This window comes from Megalops cyprinoides, chromosome 2, assembly GCF_013368585.1.
Source record: "Megalops cyprinoides isolate fMegCyp1 chromosome 2, fMegCyp1.pri, whole genome shotgun sequence".
In the NCBI taxonomy this organism is placed as follows: domain Eukaryota; kingdom Metazoa; phylum Chordata; class Actinopteri; order Elopiformes; family Megalopidae; genus Megalops; species Megalops cyprinoides.
The window spans coordinates 8,914,254-8,936,164 of NC_050584.1; the positions used below are offsets into that span (position 1 = coordinate 8,914,254).

Here is a 21,911-nt window from a genome sequence, read left to right on the forward strand (position 1 = left end):
CATGTTTGCAGTAAACTCACTAAAACTGCTTGGATCCAAGAGACAAAGAGCGGAAGCATTCACGCTTAAATGCCATCCATTTGTGCCTCTGAAATTATTTATTGTATCTGGGGTCTGGGCTGGCTTGGTTCGGTTCCCCGTCTCCTTGTACTGCTTTTGGCTTAGTCAGAGACAGGCTGGCTGATCAAAGCCATGTCTGAAAGAGACCCCCATTGGCAGTGGGAAGCTTCCCGACAGAGCCCTCTGAGACCAATCAGTCTCCTTGTAAAGCGCTGCTCATCCTCTCCATCTCCCATCTTCCCGCTGCACGTCCTCATTACTGTTTCTGACTGCAAATCGCCCCTGCTGTAGGAGCTCGGTCAGGACACTCCACTCCAGCGTGCATTTCTGCTAGATGCTGTTCCCAGCTAGATACCCCCCCCCCCACATCAGTTCTCTGATTATCAGGATAAACATTAATGGGACAGTGCACAACAGCAACTGACTCATTAAAATGCCTCTGTGCCTTGCAGGTGTGTATATGTGGGTGTTCAGTCTTGAAATGTTGAAGAGAAAAAGGCCTTTTCCATTCAGTGTAACTGTGTAACCATTCAATCACAGCCCATGATGTTTTCTGTACATTCAGCGTTTCTGCGTTATTCTCCTGTGTGAAACAAAGTAGACTGAAACAAGTAGACTGACAATGCGGTGCGCGTTTGAGTGTGCGTGCATGGTTGTGCTGTGAGGAACGTCAACCCTCTCTGCCATCCGCACATTTACCATTCGTTTGTCGAGAGTTAGCGACCTCTCGCTTATGTACCAACCTCAGGCATAGCGAGGACAGACTCGGTTTCCTGTGCCATTCAGGTTGAGCGCACTGTATGTGTGTGTGCTCAGGTGTGCCCACGTGGGCGGGGTGGACAGACATAAACACGCCCTGCCCTGCTCTCAGAGCACAGACTCGGAGCAGCCGCCGCATTTACACACACAATCACAGAGAACAAACACAGCCTCTCCCTCTCCTGGAACAGTCTGCTGGTTTCGCTCAGCTGTACAAGGTAAGCTACCTGCTACAATCATCTAACTGTTAAGAGCACTGTCTCTCATTGGATGAACAAAATCTAAATGTTTTCAGGGTGACTACATTCAATGTAATGTTTTTCTCTGGAGTTATGTTGGCATTTTTAATTTGGTAGGTTTACCTTATGCCTGGCTTCAGATGGCCAGTTATATGTTTTGAAGAAAAAAAAAAAAAACCTTTTCATTTTCAGCTGTTTCAACCTTGTCTTGTAGGACTTGATATGACCGGTGGATATTTACTAGTAAGAATTCCTAAATATACTCGAAAAGATATGGATTGATGCATTTGCATGTTTGTTACTTTCCTGGAATGGAGCACCTCTGGGTGGCGCATAGTTTTTGAAGAATTCAGCAGTCCAACATGGAAGTAGGTTTATGCACACATCTAAGCTGTATGTGTTTCCTCTTAGATCTGGACTGAAATGAGATGCCCCAAGAGGCACTGTCATTCTTGGTATTTCTCATTCAATCTCACATCATCTTTAGGGGATCCGTTAAAGCATGGTACATTCCCCATTGACAATTTACAAACCCAATACACGTGGAAGGGATTTCATTTTCCATGGGTGAGGCTTTCCCCCTATTTTCTAATACAGACAGAATGAACACTAAATGAAATAGAAAGGAGATGGAGCTGTTTTCTTGACAGCATTGTGGTGGGTAAAGCACCTCTCCCATTCAGGGCTGCTCACAATGTGCAATGCGCAGTGCAGGGTAAGCCCAGCGTGTTCACCGTGACCATGGGCAATGGGAGGGCACACTGGGCTCCTACAGCGCACTAGCCTTATCTTGAACTCTGTTACAATGAGAACACCTCCATCGGAGCCCACTTCACATCCTGGTGTTCTCTTAGCATTGGATGTACATGAACTCAGTGATGGGATTATTCATGTACACACATAAAGCCCTGTCAGCATCGGGTACAGTAAGCAATTGCTGGCTATTGTTGGGGGTGAGTCATTAGATGGCAAACCGGTCTTTCCTGACGGGGCATCTGTATGTTATAAGAGGAAGCAGCTGTGCTACATTCTGTGTACATACGTTGACATACTCTCCAAATGTATCTGTGAGTCTAGTGACCACCGAATATCAATATGTAACGCCAGCTTTAAAGATTTATGGTCGCTTACATGACTTTGCAGCATAACTATTTCCCCATAATCCTGAGCCATGTCAGATAACAGGATGATTTCATGTAAATAAATGAGCAGTAATATATGACTGAATGTGATATATGACTGACTTATGTTTTTTCCCTCTGTGCTGTTCATACTTTTCAGTTATATTATACAGTTCCCTACAGTGATTCTTTCATGAGAATATTCACGTTTGGTCACTATCAATGAATGCCCCTTTTGTTTAAACACAAAAACCACACCCAAAAATTATAGCAGTTCTCACCTGTGTGTCCTAACATTTTACTTCCCCATATCCCAGCTGTAAAAACAGTTAAGATTTTGATGAACTTGATCAACAAAGAGCTTGTTGCTGTAACGCAAAAAACAAAAATCAGAAGCAGTTATTCTTTAACAGTACTGGACCGTCTTTGTAAGCTTTTGCCCTGGCTTTAAAAAAATATCTCTGATTGATTCTTGAGAATGTTTTTCCCTTTCTGTATTTAACACCGAACTGGAAAACAGCTCCATCTGCTTTTTATGTAGCTGCTGTCTGAAAGTGAAAGCTTGTTTGCTACTGAGTTGACATTTTGTTGAGTTTTGAAAATGCACGTAATGGAGAATCTTAACTGTGCTTTCTGCATTCTGATGGTACTCAGAGATCAGGATAAAAGCTGCTGATAGGTGTGGCTAATGCTGCCTGAGTCATGGTCTTTGCAGTGTGTTTGCAGGCACCAGAAGGTTATCCATTGTTCTCCACAAAATGGGGTGTTTCACCTAAGACTGCAGCCATGACATGACGTGACGTACTTAGAGGAACATAGAATGATGAATCGGATTTGGAGGACCTGATTAGAGCACTGGAGTCTGAGGATTTGAGGATTGGGTTTGGAACCCAAGATGGAATTATTGGGATCCTATTATTTCATTGAGCTTTGCATCAAATGCTTTGTCATAGAAGTACCATTAAAAAAAAACTCCAGGTGTTTAAGTGTGTTATGGAATGATTTATGTTCCCATGGATGTGGATGTCTGCTAAGCATACAAGTAAAAAAAAAAAAAAAAAAAAAAACAATGGTATGTGTATATGTATTTTTCTGGCTTTTGGTTTTTGGTGTAGGTGAGAAGAGCTTGCGCTATAGAAAAACTGGAGGACACCCTAATACAGTATTTTCCTTCGCTGACATTTTTTGATGTCTTATTTGACCTCACCTTAAAATGCATTCCATGACTGAGAGGTTTTTAAAAGGGGTGGGACCTTTCATATCCTCCTCCATTTTACCTGTGCAAACAATTACAGCCTGTCCTGACAGCGCCAACACCCACCCCTATCCAATCAAATCATGTCCTTCCAGTTGCCCAGCAACTGTTACCCAGGAGCCTGAAAGTAGGAGGGGTCTTAACACAGGTAATACTGTGATGGAGGGAGGGAAAATGAAACCATATTTGGTGATTTTTTTTTTTTTTTTTAGCTATTAGTGTAGCTATTATTTGCAGACCTTTTTCATTTTCTTTCATATATTTTTATATTGATACCATCTTCCATGTATACTATAATTCTGCAATACTGTTTGTATGTTTCGACAGCAGGCTTGACAAAATATTGTGTTATCACTGTAGTTGTTTAGATATCCCTGTGGATATTAGATTAAACTTGCCATTATGATTTGTGTGTTGCCGTGGTGCTAAAATAATATTGTTAATTGAATTGTTGCTTGTAAATTTCTCAAAATGGTTCACTTAGTGTTTATTCACCGACAGACCTGATCCTAACAAGAGGAAGGGATGATCATGTTAATTAGTTTTCATAATTTTGTCCTCCTCTGCTGCTGCTAAACATGCCGTAATATAACTGATGAATGTGAATTTGCTTTTGGCTCACTGATATCATTCTTCCTGTCTTGCTATTCCCAGTCGGAGCCAAATTAGCTAGTCTCCCTCCTGAATTGAACATTAAGTGATCATTAATTCTGGTACAAATTACTGTCTGCACAGTATGTACTGCAGAATCTGTGGTCTGAACTTGTAACAATGGATTAATGGTGTCTGTGTCGTCATTGTGGATGAACTCACCTTTTTGCACCCACATGAAGACACCTATCAACCTCAAGATTCAATATTCTGGAAGAGTCATAACACAGGGTAGTAGGTTGTAACACTACTGCACATTAATAATATATTATTGTAAATACGCATGGTAGTCCCCTGTTTTATTCCCTCAGTCTGTACTTTTAACTGTGTCTGCCCCACACTGATTTTTCTCTGTTTGGAATTTATGATGGTACATGTGCAGGGGACACATCCTCTCTGTCTTGATAGGAGATAGAGGATTTTAGTAGAGAGTAATAATTATTATTATAAAATGAGAATTGAATATCTGGTGACAGAATTGCTAGATAATATCTAGTAATGTTCTATATATCCCCTATCCTGTATACTAATAATATCTAGTTTTTAAGGTTTTCAACTTCCCTAAATAAACTGAAAACTGTACTAAAACTGAAATGAAACCATTCTGGAGATGCTTGTGACATGTACAGTAGATAATTGTTTAAATAATCAAGACCGATCTATAGATGATTGTTTGATGTGCTGAAATTAACTGACACATTTTAAGACCTCACGTTGATTCTTCTACAGCACTGAGAACCTGAGGCATGTCTGTATGTATGACCCCTTTGATTAGAGACATTATTAGAACCCCCCCCCCATTACCCCCCAGGGTAATTGCACCACTGGAAACAAAAAAATTAACAAAATTTGACAAAGTTACTGATTAAAGCCAGTACCAGGACAAATTTGTAAAATAGGTTTACAAAAGACAAGAATCCTCCTCAGCCTTATTCATTTGTAGACAATACTTTTAATAACGTAGGACAGATAATGGAATTTGATGAACAACCAAAATGGAGTCCAATATTGTAATATGCTAGTCGGATATTAATGTTTGCAGTTTTACTCAGCAGCTTTTGTGCAGTGCCAGCTCAGTCGATATCCAGTTTTACTTTACTCGTTCGTAATTGTTTTCCTAAATTTCATCTACCTGCACTAAGTCAATGATTGCACTTCTGATAGGGCTCTCCCTACTCTCTAATGTGAACTATGGCAGGGGTCTGTTTCTTCCTCTGTATCAGTATTGATCACTGACTATTCTGTAGGAAAGTGTATGGGCAGTTATTGTTAGTTATTGTTAGATTTGAGCCCTAGTGAGATTTGAGCTGAATGTCACATTTTACACAATTAATGCCCCATAGAGAGAGAAAGCATCAATGTTCATAGCCGTCTTGCTCGGCTACAAGAATGTGTTATTTGAGGTCTTAGACAATACCAGAGTTAGATCTGTCTATTGAGAATATAGTTTGCTGATGAAGACCGGGCAATTCGTTACACCAAAATTCTCACACACACACACACATACACACACACATATGCACCACATATACACACACACATATATATACACACACATATACACACACACACACACACACACACACACACACACATATACACACACACACACATATACACACACACACACACATATACACACACACACACACACACATATACACCACACACACACACACATATACACCACACACACACACACATATACACACACATATACACCACACACACACATATACACACATATACACACACACACACACACACACATATACACACACACACACACACATATACACACATATACACCACACACACATGTACACACATATACACACACACACACATACACACACACATATACACACATACACACACATATACATACACACACATACACACACAAGTTCTTTTTTGTTTTCATAGTGTGAACAACTTTTTCTAGAGCATAATTATCAATCAGTGTGTAGGATTTGAGTAGAGAATTGTAAATAATTAACTCTCTACTCTTGATTTTCTTAGGTAGTTTAAATGAGGTTAGGGGCAATGGGTGAAAAACATGAATCAAGTGGTTACAATACCTCCAGCTAACCATACTATTTCTCTTTCTAAATGCTGTTGACAGGATAATCATATTTATAATATTTATACATCAAAAGGCACCTGCGGAGGTTCTGTAATAAAACCAGTATTAAGTGTTTGGTATCAAGTAAAAAACATTTCTAAAGCAGCCCTGAGTAGACATTTATTTGGTTTGATACTGGTCCATCCAATGACACACTTTCCCACAAGTTGAAATACATGAGAACCTTCTCCCAAAGCTGAAAATTATTTTCAGGCTCCTTTGGGATATACATACAATGTACTGATCATTTTTCCCCCAAGCCCTGTTTCCCTTCAAGATCATTTTATGGAGAAATGTACAGATTTCCTCTTGCGTTACTGTTTGCTTGTAACAGAAGTCAAGTCATTTAGCAAATCCCTCCGAAAACAAAGTGCACCATCAGTGTTAGCCACACTGGTGAGCTCTGGCAGAGTTGCCTAGGCCTGTTGAAAACGACCACAAAAGGCTGTGCACTGTTTCCCAAATGGTCTCCCTTATTACCCATAGAACCAGCTCTGACTTGAAAAGAGTGCTTCCCCAGTGTCTTCCACAGTTGCATACCAGTATCAGTACCATGTCAGGCTCTGTAACTGTGATACAGAATGTTTTGTGTTGTTGTATTAATCTGTGTTCTTCCTACCATTGTGCTGCGGGCCACTCACAGCCAGTCTTGTTTCCCCCAGAGCCCTGCATGATGTCTGAAGAAATCCCAGAAGCTTTTAAAAGCATCCGCAGGAAACCTGGGCTGCAGATATGGACTATAAATGTAAGTGGGTGGGAGAGGGGCAGGGCCTTCCAAATACGCCCAGACAGAGTGTGTGTTGAGGTGCAGGATCTGATGTTTCGCTTCAGAGGTCTTTCATCACCAATTAGTCTGTAATCTTACCAAGATGTGAATCAGTGCCATGACAAATGAACCAGACTTTCTGTGTGGCTGTACTTTTAAAGCCATCCAGTATAATAAAAATCAAGTCTATATACCTGTAATAAATAAAAATATCATTCCCTGCTCTTTGTGACTATTTGACTGTATATTACCTGTATTTCATTGATTTGTGAGCATTGTAATACACATTTATTTCAATGTAAGTCATACAACAGGCCTGTTAATGACAAAGCATTTTTCAATGTCATTGTTCCATATCCCTTCCAATGTCTGAATGTCCTTTTGCGCTGTTGAGTATTGTCTTTCAAAAGAATCATGCAACATTGTAATATTCTGTCACAAGAGAATAATAACTAAGCATCTTTTTCTGATGTACTTATCAGAACCACATTATTCCAAACAAGATATGTTTCCTAAATTTTCACTGGATAATCAAAATTTGGTTGTGTTTCAATTTAGTGTTTTAAATTTTTTTTTTGGATTGAACAGAATTTCTAAAGTTAAACAGATATTTTTTTCATTTAAATTCTGTGCCAGTGATATTCTTTCTCTGAGAGTTAAGTTAAGAAACAAGTGGAAAATCAGTTTACTCAGTCTGACATACGTGTGATGTAATCTGCTGTGATACATATATTTCACCTATTCTCATATGTACGTTCATATCTTATTGGAATATGCTATTCAGTGTGTTCCGTACAAGTGCACTAAACCCATGGAATTTTAAATGTACTTCCAGTATTTGTTTGTTTGTCTCTGCAGAAAATGGAAATGGTCCCTGTCCCTCAGCAAGCCTATGGGAATTTCTTTGAGGGAGACTGCTATATAGTGCTTTATGTAAGTACAGACGTGTTAAGTTTCCCCAGAGATTAAGCACTGTGAAATCTCACTTCTAAATAACCAGACAACAGTCTTGTGACAACCATTTTCTTGCTTCAATCTGCATGTCTCCTAAGTTTTGCTTTTATTTCTGTCACTGATCTAGCCAAAGTTGTATTTGATAAGCCTTTGAAAGTCCTTCATTTAAAAATTAATAGAGCCAATCCAGTAATGCTGCCCATTTGCTATGCTACACATTCTGCTTCCTCCTCTTATTTAGCTTTTGGTTCACCCCATTTTCTGTACGACTGACATTTTAGTGATTTTTTTCTATCAAAGTGCTAGCTGTTGTTGTTGTTGTTGTTAGTGGGCCTCATGTTTTCAAGAATACAATACTGGGGGCGTTTCTTGTGGATATTGGGTAGTAATGCCTCTGTGTGTGTGCGTGTGCCCAGGAGAGCAATGACTCCACCCACTCCGTGGACATCCACTACTGGATCGGGAACGCCTCCTCGCAGGACGAGCAGGGGGCAGCGGCCATCTATGTCACCCAGCTGGATGAGTTCCTAGGGGGCAGTCCAATCCAGCACAGGGAGGTGCAGGGCTGCGAGTCCTCAAAGTTTCAGAGTTATTTCAAGAACGGCATTGTGTGAGTGCCCCCTTGCTTGCCTCTGTCGCTTTTAAATGGGTACGACAGAGCTATGCCCTCCAGGAATATTCCTTTCCAGGGTGGAATGCGCCTGTCGAGATCAGAGGGAGGTGTTGTTGGCTTTGAACCACTCTTCTCCTTAATGCAAACCATATTTGTACCACGTATCCCCAATGTAAAAACAGGCAGTTCATAACAGACAAGGTTCATTTCATGGTACGATTTAATTGTTAGGAATTCCAATTCAGGCCCAACAAAAAGACCAGATGAGACAATTATTTTTAGAATGAGCAATTTGTTGAAAAAACTTGTGCTTTTCTAGGAGATGGAAAATTACATAATGTCAGAGTAAGGGATCTCTCTCTTGACCCCCATTTGTGGTTTTGCTGTGTGTTGAGTATTACACTGAACATACACTCTAACTAGTGGGCTTCAATAAACATTTAAACACAGTGTTTAAATCCTCTGTTGTCAAAGTTGTCTGACATGAACTGCCAGATATTCATGTGTAATTGCTCCTGGTTGAGTGATTTGACTGACATGCATATATTTGAAAGGATTTGGCACTGAGCACATTCATGTTTTTTTCAGGTATAAGAAAGGGGGGGTGGCGTCAGGGTTCCAACACGTCGAGACCAATGTGTACAACATCCGGCGTCTGCTGCACATCAAAGGGAGTAAGCATGTCAAGGCCACAGAGGTAGGTCACAGTGGAGCCCCACCAGGTCCCCCACCTCTCAGTTCTGCATGTTCGCAGGCTGATGTTGTCAGATCCTCTTTACTCCTTACTGCCTTTGAAAACACCAGTCTGTTTTTCTTCTAAGCACTTTGCTCAGTTACACGTTCCTTCTAAACAGAAGTAGTTCATTGCTGGTTGCCATTGGGTATTCTGTATTCATATTGAAACTGTTTTAATATAACTCTTTTGCCAAATAATTAAATGTAATTAACTGTGATGGTGTTGGATTGGTATGCTGAGGTATAAAAAATTAATTTCTGTAATTTGAGATTGATTGTGAGCACAGAACATGGAGACAGTGTCGAGGTATGTGAAATTTGGGCCTCAGAAGTCTAGGTAATATGTGTAAATAATGTGCCCCCCTTGTGTTTTTAGGTAGAGGTCTCCTGGAACAGTTTCAACACTGGAGACATATTCCTGCTTGACCTGGGGAAGGTGATTGTGCAGTGGAATGGCCCTCAAAGCAACAGACGAGAGAAGCTGAAGGTAATGTCTCATGCGCTAAGGCAACGAAGGGCTTTATAACTGTTAGGTTACAGACACTTTAACTGTTACCTTGGGTGATACTTGTCCCATTTACAGTATTGTATTAAGAATCAATATTTTTGGTAATGTGTTCATTGTGGGAGTGTTAAAAGGTTTTTTTGAATGGGACATGTATTAGTATAGATGCCAAGGTGTGGGTAATTACTGTGTGGTCCTGAATGTGGAGATGACCGCCTGTCTAAAACACCTAATATGAAGAGGATTGTGGGAGTTTAAACGGAGCACCATGAGCATGAATGACAGGGATTCCCCGTTCCCCCTCTTCCTCTCCCCAGGCAGTGCTTCTGGCCCAGGACATTCGTGACAGGGAGCGTGGCGGGCGGGCGCAGATCGGGGTGGTGGAGGGTGGAGACGAGGGGGACTCCCCGGAGCTGATGAAGATCATGAGGGCAGTGCTGGGTCAGAGGGAAGGGCAGCTGAAGGAGGCCGTCCCTGACGACAAGCCAGACCTCTACCAGACCGCCAATGTCAGGCTCTACCAGTATGTGCTCCTCTGTGGGGAAACCCTCATGTTGTGGCTTAGGCCAGATTCTGACTGATCTTAGAGGTCTGTTGCTCTGCTTCACAAACAAATGTGTACTGTAAATTAAAGTCAGTGCCTGTAGTATGGCCAAATCAAGTACATTCCTAACAGTATGATTCAAAAGCAGCGAACCATAAACATTGTGTCCGTTTAAATAAGGATGGATGAGCATGTGGCATGACTGTGGGGTTTTGTGTCTCCTCAGTGTCTCGGATGCCAGTGGAAGCCTGGTGGTCCAGGAGGTGGCCACACAGCCACTGACTCAGGACCTGCTCTGCTCCTCGGTAACGTGGCCTCTCTGGTCAGCTCCTGATCTCCCTCTCCCGGCTTCCTCTCTTCTCAGCGTCAGCGTGTCCGCTGCGCTGACAGGTGGATGGGTGTGGGGAAATTCTGACGGGTTCTGCGCTTTGATGCATTATTCTGCTCAGGAAGATGTTACGCGTGTGTAACAAGATTTCACCCGTTTTCAGCCTTCTGACCCCGTGTATGAGCGAATCCACACAACTAACCTTTGGAGATTCGTTTGAGAAGCATTGAAGAACGTCCAGGCTGCAGTGCTGGTGGGCCATAGTGTTGCTCCCCTGCTGCGTGATGTTGAATGGTGCAGGTAACCTGTCTGTCCTCTCCTCCCCAGGACTGCTACATTGTGGACCAGGGCGGAGCCTGTATCTCGGTGTGGAAGGGAAAAGACGCCTCCATGGAGGAGCGGCGCTCAGCTTTGGGAAGGGCAGTGGTGAGCACCAGCACGTAACCTCCGGATATGCACTTTAAATTCCTGGATGCCCTCTCTGAGAATATACAGGTTTTCCTTTCATACTTTGTGAATTGGCCCACCCACCCCTGTACATAGGGGTGCTGCTTTTCACTTTAATGCGATCCTGATCTGGTCATTTTTAATATAAATTAATTATGACAAACAAGAATTGAAACAATGGTGAAAAGGAGAATGTCATCTTACTGTAGTGCATTGTGTGATATGCAAAAAGCCTGCTCATACCTTCTCAGCTCTCCAATAGTATTGAGGGCCAAAATGCTGGGGCTTCATCGCGTGTTGTTTTAGGCTAACTCACCCACTACCTTTCTAGTACAATTTGTCATGTAGTCAACATGTAGAAATGACATTAAATCACAGCATATGTATCCATAAATCACAGCATCAAGGGTTGCTCTTGTTTCAGGGCTTCATCAAGGCAAAGAACTACCCCTCTACCACCAAAGTAGAGGTGATGACCGAGGGCGGGGAGTCAGCCATGTTTAAACACCTCTTTAAGTCCTGGAGAGAGAAAGGGCAGACTCAGGGCCTAGGAAAGACCTACTCCATGGGAAAGATTGGTAATTATCGCTCAAATAAGGCAGCAAAATATGTACTTCATTTGGGGGTTTAATGTGAACGTGTTCTGGCTGTTTCTCTCATGGTAACCTGATGCCAGTGGATGTAAGGCGGAAGGCTTTTAGTATACCCTTGAGCAAGCTATCTGACCTGATTTGCTTCCGTGAGGACCCAGCACTATGAGTGGGCGTGAATGAGTCTAATGAATGAGTCAATTTCCCATGTGATGGAGAAGAGCATATTCATACATTTCTTTCATTTGGTAAGCATAGCGTTACAAAGTGTAAGTCTGAGAATTCCCTGAGCTTTATTTCTTAAAGGCAATAACAAAGCAAAGTTACATGTCTGCTAGTGACACTCTGATCTGTTAGCATAGACTGTCATCACTTATTCACCATATTTTCTGCCATTACTAGATATCGACATAAATTCTGTTTAGAACAGGGCGTTTTTTTTGTGTTTGTTTGTTTTCCTGTCTGAAATCTGTCTTTGAGCCTTCAGGTAAATCAGTATACCTGCCTGCATTGTGTGAAATGCGGCAGAAATACAGCTGGGCCTGGCGGGCAAATTCTGCAGGACTTACTGGCCCTGGGCCTGACTCAACTCAAGTGTAATAGAAAATGCATGCAAAAGGGATGTGAATGACAGAAAATGTAGATCTGTGTTCGGGCTTTTGCAGCACAAATAATATGGTCAATTAATAGACCCTCATGAGGCGGCCTTGCAGAGAACATTGCTTCCATCACTTGGCATCAGTGATAACATTCGAAAGATGAGCAAGTCGAAATAGTTAGCTGACGGAATTAACAAGCAGAGGCTACGGATTACTTTGTGCTTAAACGCACTGAAAATGAGAGTGAACGTGTTTGCTTTTGTTCTCCGTACACCCGTCGTGTGCCTCCTCTTGCCCAGCTAAAGTGAGCCAGGACAAGTTTGACGTGATGGAGCTCCACGCCCGCCCTGAGCTGGCCGCCCAGCAGCGTATGGTGGACGACGCCTCCGGAGAGGTGCAGGTAAAGCCGCATGCCAGACGTCCCGCACACGCACCCTGGTACGCCACGAACACTCCCCAGTCAGTGCTCACAGCGTATGTTCGAATGCAAGGCAGCCTCTGTGAGCGCCTCCGGTGTCCCTGTCACAGAGACTGTGTCCACCCCGCAGGTGTGGCGCATTGAGGACCTGGAGCTGCGGGAGCTTCACCCTAGCTCTTACGGCCAGTTCTACGGAGGAGACTGTTACCTAGTGCTGTACACCTACAAGAGGTCCAATCAACTGCAGTATATCCTCTACATGTGGCTGGTAAGGATCTCTTTTTTTATTGCCCTTTTTATGCAGTCTCGGAGGGAGTAATGGTGTGCGTGCAATGCTCATGTGTTGTGTGACAGGGGCGCCATGCCACCCAGGATGAGATCACTGCCTGCGCCTACCAGGCCGTCAATTTGGATAACAAGTATAACGGGGCACCCGTCCAGGTCAGAGTGACCATGGGAAAGGAGCCACGTCACTTCCTGGCCATTTTCAAGGGGAGGCTCATCATCTTTGAGGTGAGCGCCCCCTGCCGTCTCCTTTCACAACAAATAAAACGTGTGAAACCAAATTTTTGCATAATTATATGTAGTAGGTCCCTCAAGGTGGGTAATTTAATTTAGCTGAATGGTGTTTTTGATTTCTTTGAGCTGTCAGTTGCTTCACCAGTCATGTGTTACTTCCTGGGAAAATGGAATGTGCGACATATTTCCCATACACCTTTGGTAAGAGGAGGAGTTCAGACCACAGTGGAGTTTGAGTCTTGCTTGGCACAATGCCTGAGATGATGTCTAATAACCCTAATTCTGTGCTCCTGTGTATTTCAGCTGTTAATTCAATCCTGATCTGGATGTTATAGTCATCTGATACATATGAATCATATGCTTTAAATCTTTAAATATTGAAAGTGTGTTAGTGCTGATAAAAAAAACATAAAAAGGTATTTTTCATCTATAATATAATGCAGATTAAATTACTTGGATGAGTGAGTCATCTAATTCATTAAGGGCTGACAGCTCCTAATAACAAGTAATTAACTTTAATGAATGAAGACAGTTGACCTATTCAAAGAAGCAGATATTACATGCAACAGAAATAATTTGATTAACCTTTACTTTTATCTTTTTGGGTAGTACAAGCACATCACAGAGTGGAGTTATATCCTCATAAAACAGACATTTTTCAAGTGACATCAGGTCTGGATTAGATCAAGTTTAAATAGTTTTGACTGAGCTGTGAACTCAGTCTGGCCTAAAACAAGCACATGCAGGTCTGCTCCTGGGCCAGTTTAGAGCAACTGGCCTGGGATGATGGGGAGGAAGGCTCACGTTTGTCCTGCTTGTCCAGGGTGGGACAGGACGACCTGGAGTGGTGAACCCTGACCCCGGGGCCAGGCTGTTCCAGGTGCGAGGGGCGCATGAGTTAAACACCAAGGCCACGGAGGTCCCTGCCCGCGCCTCCTCCCTCAACGCCAACGACGTCTTTCTGCTCAAGACTGACCGGGTCTGCTACCTGTGGTATGGGAAGGTGAGTCTCCCTACAACTGTTTCAGTGTTGCAAGCCGTCTTCACTGATCCAACTGACTTAAATAATAATAATAATAATAATAACACAAATATTATTTATGTATTTATAAGATTTTTTTGCTATTTGTAAGAGTTTATGATTTAGCATAAGATTTTAGGGGAACACAGAGTGAGTATTTGATTCATCCAAATGCAGAGAGCAATGGTAGATTTTTTCCGTCACTTGTTATGGACTGTATGCAGCCAATTCATTCATTTACATTTACATCTCTTTAAATTCCAAAGTTACTGTCCTACATATCCCTCAAGATTCTGGAAAAGAAAGTGATACAATATTTAGAAATAAACACAAATATCTCAGATGAACAAGCAAACATGTCTTTTCATGAGTGTTGACTCTTCTTTTAACATGCTGAATAGCAACAAAGTGGGGTGGAAAAATGATGCAGTGCTGCGCATAGAAGTTAAGGTACAAGTATTGTGTGGCCATGAATATCTGTCCCTGGGTTTGAATGTTTTACCCAAGTTGAACTGTAGTGCAATTCAGTGTACCAAAATGAATAGCAGTGTTATTGTGCCTGTCAAAGCCTGATAATTTCACTCTTTGCTGTTGGAACTTCGTACTGTTTCTTTTTTTTTCTTTATTCTTCTCACATTGCATAGGATCTCCATTTCAATTAATGTGTTTCCAGACGTTTTACACCCACACCCAAGGGAGAGAGCCTGAGTCACATTTTAAATGCTTTATTTCTGTCTAAAGTCTGGAAACCACATTATTTCTAGGTTGGTGCTTTGGCTTCATTTATAATTGGTGAACCAGTTATTTTCTGAAATTGATGTTCAGCCAAGACTGTTTGCATATTCCAATCCTGATCATCTTTTTGTACTTCCCTTGCCTTCTCTGATACCTTTCATTCAAAATTGTATGTGACATCACACCAAACAGTGCCTTTAGGCCAGATTAATGAATGTGGTTGAAATATGCACTGTGGTTAACCCAACAGCCCTTTGACAAAACACAGGTCAGTTTCTTGTACTGTATATTGTTTGAAGGTTTTTTTCATTTGCGATTTCAGAACAGCAAAGTTTGGTTAAATTGAACGGCACACTTGAATGCCACTGGCGTGGTGAAAGTGTACAGGCTCACCCAATTAAGGATAAGAATAAGAATAAGAAATACTTTATTAATCCCGAAGGAAATTTGAGTGTCACAACTGCACCGTCCGGCACACATCAAAAACAACAAAAGAATAAATTGAATAAAATAAATAAAGAGGTATAAAATACAACAAATAGAAAGAAGTTTGTGCAATTATGCAATTGAGAAGTTATCATGCTTGTGCTATGGTTATATGCATAGTATAAAATGAATTATGAAACAAGAATAAACAAGGGTAAGGTTACTGCTATTATACAGTATGAAGTGCAGTAGAAAAAACAGTTATTGTTGTCAGGCAGTCAGTGTGTCGAGCTGCTGTGTGCTGATTCGTCTGTGTATTTGTGTGTCTGCAGGGATGCAGCGGGGATGAGAGGGAGATGGCAAAGTATGTGGCCGACATCCTCTCCAAGCAGGACAAGCAGGTCGTGATGGAGGGACAGGAGCCAGCAGAGTTTTGGGTGGCGCTGGGGGGGAAGGCTCCCTATGCCAGCGATAAGAGGTACACAGCAGTGTCCGTGCAGCATGATCGCAATGCTTGCAGCTCAGTGGAAGTATTCGCAGTTTAATATGCAAATGCGATTAAACTTTGATCCAAATGGGCAAACGGCCAAAAAGAATACCTTCCCTCACAGGTTCCAGCAGGAGCAGCCGCTCCACAGTCCTCGGCTGTTTGAGTGCTCCAACCAGACAGGCCGCTTCCTGATGACAGAGATCGAGGACTTCGCCCAGGAGGACTTGGACGAGGACGACGTTATGCTTCTGGATACCTGGGAGGAGGTAAGGCCTCCCTGTCCTTCACTTGGACTGGGGGGAGGGAAGCACAGAAGTCCAGACAACATGTATTCTTTTAATTAAAGTAAGAAAGACTCTCTAGTCTCAGTTTTTTACCTTCAAACTCTTTAAACTCAAAAAATTGTGGAAATGTTTTTTTTTTTTTTTTGTCACGTCATGTCATGGTAACACATGCAGGCTAGCATCGACGCAGGTGATGATAGTACATCATCAACTAATGCCTCAGTGTTACATCTTGTCCTCTTCTGTGTACAGCTATCCATAACGCATGCTTCCTGGACAGTTCGATTAGAGTGAACTGCATTTAGATCGTTCATATCATGTAAAACACCTGGTGCTGTCCCATCCCACCCCGTTCCCTCCCAGATCTTCCTGTGGATTGGTAGGTCAGCCAACGATTTTGAAACCAAGGAAGCGTGTACAAGCGCGGTGGAGTACCTGAAGACTCACCCAGCGCACAGGGACCCGGGCACGCCCATCATCACTGTCAAGCAGGGCTATGAGCCGCCCACCTTCACTGGCTGGTTCAATGCCTGGGACCCCCATAAGTGGAGCGTGAGTCAGATTCTCTGGGGGGTTTATGAGCCAGTCTGGAGTGCTGGACTTGAAGACAATAGTGGCCCCCATAACTATGGGTTTCTCTGGTTTAACATAAATACATTGACATGCCAAGCTGTGAACACATATTGGTAGATACTGTACTCTAATGAAGCATACTATAATAACCTGCTCAATGTCAGTTCACTAATTACTAATCTACACTGCAGTCATATTCCTTCTTATCCATTGCTTCATTATTTTTTTTCTTTTTACTTTTTACTAGTGCTTATTCCTAGCATTTCCCCTCGATTAATCACACTGCTTCACTAATTATCATTTAATATTTAATCATTCTCATAAATGATCAACTCACCCTACTTGCACAGCATCTGTTTGAGAGCTAACTAGAGAGAAGAGAGGTCCGGTCCATCTAGATTGCCCTTCCATTGCAGTTAATAATGAAACATGAACAACAAATAAAATGCAGGACTGATAACCCAGTGAAGCCCTAATGAAAAGCTGCTAGATTTAGCACAAACCACTGGAAACTACTGTACTTTCTCATGGTAAGTGGTTATGACAGCATCTTCACCGTAGCGTAGGAAACAGCAGTGCCATAATGGTTTAGAAATGGTACCCTCATGGGCTGGTAAGGATATTCTCTTCTCTGTAGGGTGGCAGCTCATACGAGGAAATGAAAAATAAGCTTGGAGATGTTGCATCCATTTCACAGATAACTGTTGTAAGTAATCACTTCCACACCTTTTTCAATGCACACAAATAATTTCATGAAAAACATTACAGTGTTATTTAGCCAGGGACATTGTATTGCTCAGCACTTATATAATAACATCTAACTAACCATATGTATTTGATTCGGGAACATATGGAGCGTGTTGAATGGAATGACATGTTCAGATTTTTCCCTCAACAAAAAGCATTTTAAAATATTGCTTTGAAGAGGTTCTTCTGCATAGTTACAGTGTGTACCAATGTATGTAGAATCTGAACAATGCAGATCTGAACCAGAAGAATGGGAATGGCGGTGGATACAGTGCCCCAGGAGGACCAGTCAGCTCAAAGCTGCGTGTTTCTGTGGCATCCTACAAGACCAATGAGGGCCAGCTTTCCAACTCCAATGCAGGAGCCACCATCTCCTCTGGGGGCAACAATTCATGTATGGCCCCAGAAATGCTGCTCAACAAGACCCCAGAAGAGTTGCCCATGGGAGTTGATCCAGGCAAGAAGGAGGTGAGCGCATAGCCTTTTCTTTAGAGTTCTAGCAGTGCTCCCCGTTTAACAATGTATATCAAATGTGTTTTTATTATGATTTTTTTTTTCTAGTGGATGAAAGTGCTGCCTGCATTAAGATTGTTAACACCGTATTTAGAGATGTCAGTGGATATATCTGGAGGAGTGTAAGGGTGTCTCATTCAGACAGTTAAAATGTTCCTGCGCTGTCCTGTTTGCCGTTTGTTTTTTTTTGAAGCAGAACACTAACTTGTAGTACTGATGCTAGACAGCAGGTGACAGCAGAAAGCAATTCTTAACTTTTATTGTGTCACAAACATTGTCTTAATGGAAAATGGTATGCACATAGCAGATGGTTCCCAAAATGTCCGTTTTTTTCAGGACACTGTGGAAGCTCAGAGTGGGGAGTATATTGTCTATTTACACATATATAAATACTTTTCATCTGAGATGTTCCACTGGAAGGGTATGCAACTTCCCAGGTGGCTCAGAAAACACTAGAGCACTGTCTCCCCTTTCTTTTTTGCCTGAGTGCAGAGGTGATTTTCAGGCCTGCTTGACATGTTTTAGTGTACAGAATGAATCTATGGAAAAAGTTAAGTTGTACATAATATGTTTCGTTCTTCTCACTTTTTTACCCCTTTTTTACCACCTTCTCTCTGTCACACAGGAGTACCTGTCTGATGCAGATTTTGAGGCTCTGCTCGGTTCCTCGCGGCCTGATTTCTATCGTCTGCCCAAATGGAGGCAGAATCACCTGAAGAAGGAGGCAGGGCTCTTCTGAGAGGAGGGAGCCACATTTTTTTCAATAACATGAGGAGCTAAATGATTTGTCTACATCAGTTTGCTAAGGTTTACCCACCCTTGTCCTAAAGAGCAAGACTATGTGAACATGCATTTCAGCAACACAATTCTGCACTTTTAAAATTGAGCAGAAAACCCATTCTCTCAGCTCTCTAAGACAAGTGTTGAGACCCAGGGAAACTGAGGGATATTTTTTTCTCTATAGTATATTATTTGTTAAAATATATAACACATTCCTATAAATATTGAAGACCATAAAATTGTAAAGCCATAATTTTTCTTGTCAAAGGGCTCATCACTATGGTGAAATAATTGCATTTTAAGGTGCAAATCTTTGGCATACTAAACTTGAGTTACTATCTCTGTAGTCCTCTCTGTGAGAATGCATAAGATCTTGAGATCATAAGACATCACCAGGTGATTATCACCTTTATGTCAGATTTTAACATTCTATGTGTCTAGATGTAATATTTTGAAGTACAAAAGCAGTAGGTCCAGTTGCTGCTGTTGTCTTTTTTGAGGGGTTCAAGCAACAGACATTCAATAAATGTATAATTAACCTTAATTCCATTGTATTTTCTCTGTGTTTAATGATATTTTGTGAACTTCTGATTGCTTTTATCTGTTAACTTGTGTGTTCTGGTTTCCCCTTCTTATAACAGCAGATTGAAACTGTTGGTAAATGTATTTCATAAAATGAAGAAAAATGAAAGTGTAATGGTTTTGAGTTAACTTTGAGTGTCAAAATTCATTGGTTAATGAAATGCATCATGAAATGGACGATCCTATAAATAAAAGCAAAAATACTTTTACCTTTCAACTTCCATTCATTTTATATTGCTTTTTGCAAAAAGCAGTACACTAAAAGAGAAAAGATGTTTCAAGCTCAGGAAATTTAGTGATTTGTCATCTATTACATAAAGAGATGCGTTTTATTCTTATTAAGCAGACAGTGTATACATTATGATACAGTATGAAAGCATTAGAAAAGTGCAAGTGGATCAACTTGAAGTTTGCAGCAAAGAAGTCTACATGATTTATGAGACAGCATGACAGTCATGCTGGAGTCTTATGTTGAATGTTGAAATGGTGCCATTCACCAATTAAATTCTGCTTGAATTAAAAGCTTGTTGCTCTCTGCAGAAATCATGCACTCTCCTCACATTGCTGTAAACTCCCAATTCAAGATATTTCAACCAATAATAACCAAATGTGCATTCTGTGCACAGAGTAAAGCACCAGGCTCAAGCCCAGAGCAGGTACAGAAATGTTCTTTACAATATCTTATAATCAGTAAATTCAATGTAATATATGGCTTGATATGTGTCTCACTGACAATAACAAAATAGCCTCTTTAGATAACATAGACTTAGTTTACTGTCCGTTCAATACAGACATTAATGAACGGTTTTATCTGCAAACAGAAAGAATTGGGGAGACATAAATTTTAACCATAGGCTTCTCAAAACAACACAAAAGAGCAACATGTTTAGTGGTGGATACCAAAAGGAACAGACATATAAATACTATTGAAAACTCCGGAAGAAACAACCACACACAGTAAAAAAGAGGATTTCTCAAATGCATATTTGAAAGTCACAAAATACATTAACATCTGCTGCATAACATTGAACTAAAACCCATGTCACAACAAAAGAAATAAAGGCCTACATTTTGTTCTAGAGATTTGCAGAGATCTGTTCCATACATTTCAGACATTCGTCTGACACAGCTCTCTCATGAGAAACTGTGATAATCTAAACTACGCAGACCTGCGTACTGCAATAGGTTATATGGATGGTGCATTAGTGTTCTAGAGACTGTATGGTTGTATACTGTCTTGGTTAAAATGACTCCAACACATTTGAAATCTCAACAAATATTGTCATTTGGCAGCATGCATGTATCCAAAACGTGCACAGTTTTAACATTTGTGAAATTCTGTAATTGTTTTTCTCCAGATAGACAAAAGAAAATTTCTTAAATAGGACAAGTAACTGACTGTGACTATGGCTTCACCAGCTCATGTAGTACTCTTACAAAACACATGGAAAACATCTACATGGAAACTGCAGTTCATAGGACAGGCTGACACATTGTCATCTTACATGTGTCAATTGGCCTATGTACATTTTCTACAAAACATTTTGTAAAAATTAAAAACAGTAAAATCTGACAAGTATTAAATTGTAAAATGATTTTTAAAGGAGCACTAAATTATGCATAGATATATTTCTTATGCTGCAGTATTACATTTGAATAGTTTTTCTAAATATTCACAAAAAAGTTGTTTGTCCAGTTAAAAGTGATACTGATGAAACTTTATTCTAAAAAGAACTGTAAAACAGATACTATGCTGGAAAAGAAGAAACGGAAGGCCGTGAATGTCTTTATAGGCTGAATGGTGTCTGCAGAACTCTGCATGCTTTGGCACTGAGCTGCAACTGAGGACACTGGAGAATTCAGTGCCTATTGGGGACCGATGACCATGATATGTACAAACAGTGTAGCTGAAGGGATGACATCGCCATTCTTTGTGAGCAGAGGGATGTGCCGGTACCCTGTAAAAACAGGAAGTTGATTAGAGTTGAGAGGGGGCATCTGAACCTCACAACAGCCAAACTATACCAGACAGGGTGGACTAATGGATGAAAGCAAACTCCTGTTAACTCAAGCTACACAGGGCTTTTTTTCCATTCTCTATGAAGTCTATTTTATTTCTGATGTTGAGAAAGTGCTGGAGCACCATCAGATACATGAAAGTCACCATAAACATTACAGTAAAGTGAACAGTCAAGAAACTGCTTTGTAGAAGAATGTTCTCGTGGTAAGTGATCAAATAACATCTGTGTTCTGAATGCATGAGTGTACCTCTGTTCAGCCTTTGCTATTGTGTCTTTTAACAACTGTGATCAAAAAAAAATAATAATAATGTAACTAGAGGCCTGTTTATCCCCATTTCACACTCAGACCCAACAGTGGTGACGACCCCAGCTGTTCACGTGCCCGATGTGATGCTAGCCTGTTTACACAGGTGCCTCTGTGTTGCTGGAAAGGCCAGCGTGGTAGCAGACAGGGCCGCTCCTGTGTCTTGCCTGCTGTCCAGTCAGCACCACCGGGCCTTCATGACGCCCT

At 41.3% G+C, this 21,911-nt stretch overlaps 2 protein-coding genes across 3 annotated transcripts in view; one reads left to right on the forward strand and one right to left on the reverse strand.

Moving 5' to 3' along the window:
- The first annotated feature begins 957 nt into the window (after positions 1–957).
- vill (villin-like) lies at positions 958–19,042 on the forward strand. The gene is made up of 20 exons (XM_036520820.1): positions 958–1,037; positions 6,873–6,955; positions 7,835–7,909; positions 8,347–8,540; positions 9,132–9,240; positions 9,655–9,765; positions 10,101–10,306; positions 10,554–10,632; positions 10,983–11,081; positions 11,527–11,680; positions 12,591–12,691; positions 12,840–12,977; positions 13,064–13,222; positions 14,052–14,231; positions 15,743–15,888; positions 16,022–16,166; positions 16,548–16,736; positions 17,395–17,463; positions 17,724–17,972; positions 18,643–19,042. The coding sequence occupies exons 2-20, from the start codon at positions 6,881–6,883 to the stop codon at positions 18,754–18,756; spliced, it is 2,592 nt and encodes an 863-aa protein (XP_036376713.1). The 5' UTR covers positions 958–1,037; positions 6,873–6,880; the 3' UTR covers positions 18,757–19,042.
- Positions 19,043–19,667: 625 nt separating this feature from the next.
- Positions 19,668–21,911, reverse strand: part of plcd1a (phospholipase C, delta 1a) — a 33,554-nt gene continuing 31,310 nt past the window's right edge. For both annotated transcript variants that reach the window (XM_036521211.1, XM_036521210.1), the window contains exon 15: positions 19,668–21,337. In XM_036521211.1, the coding sequence (XP_036377104.1) occupies positions 21,246–21,337 (92 nt within the window). In that variant the 3' untranslated portion in view covers positions 19,668–21,245. The remainder of the gene's footprint in view (positions 21,338–21,911) is intronic.

Coding starts and splice junctions, on each gene's coding strand:
- vill (XM_036520820.1), top strand. CDS start 6,881: ATGATGTCTGAAGAAATCCCAGAAGCTTTTAAAAGCATCCGCAGGAAA. Junction 12,978..13,063: donor ATATCCTCTACATGTGGCTG/GTAAGGATCTCT, acceptor GTTGTGTGACAG/GGGCGCCATGCCACCCAGGA. Junction 16,737..17,394: donor GGGACCCCCATAAGTGGAGC/GTGAGTCAGATT, acceptor TCTTCTCTGTAG/GGTGGCAGCTCATACGAGGA.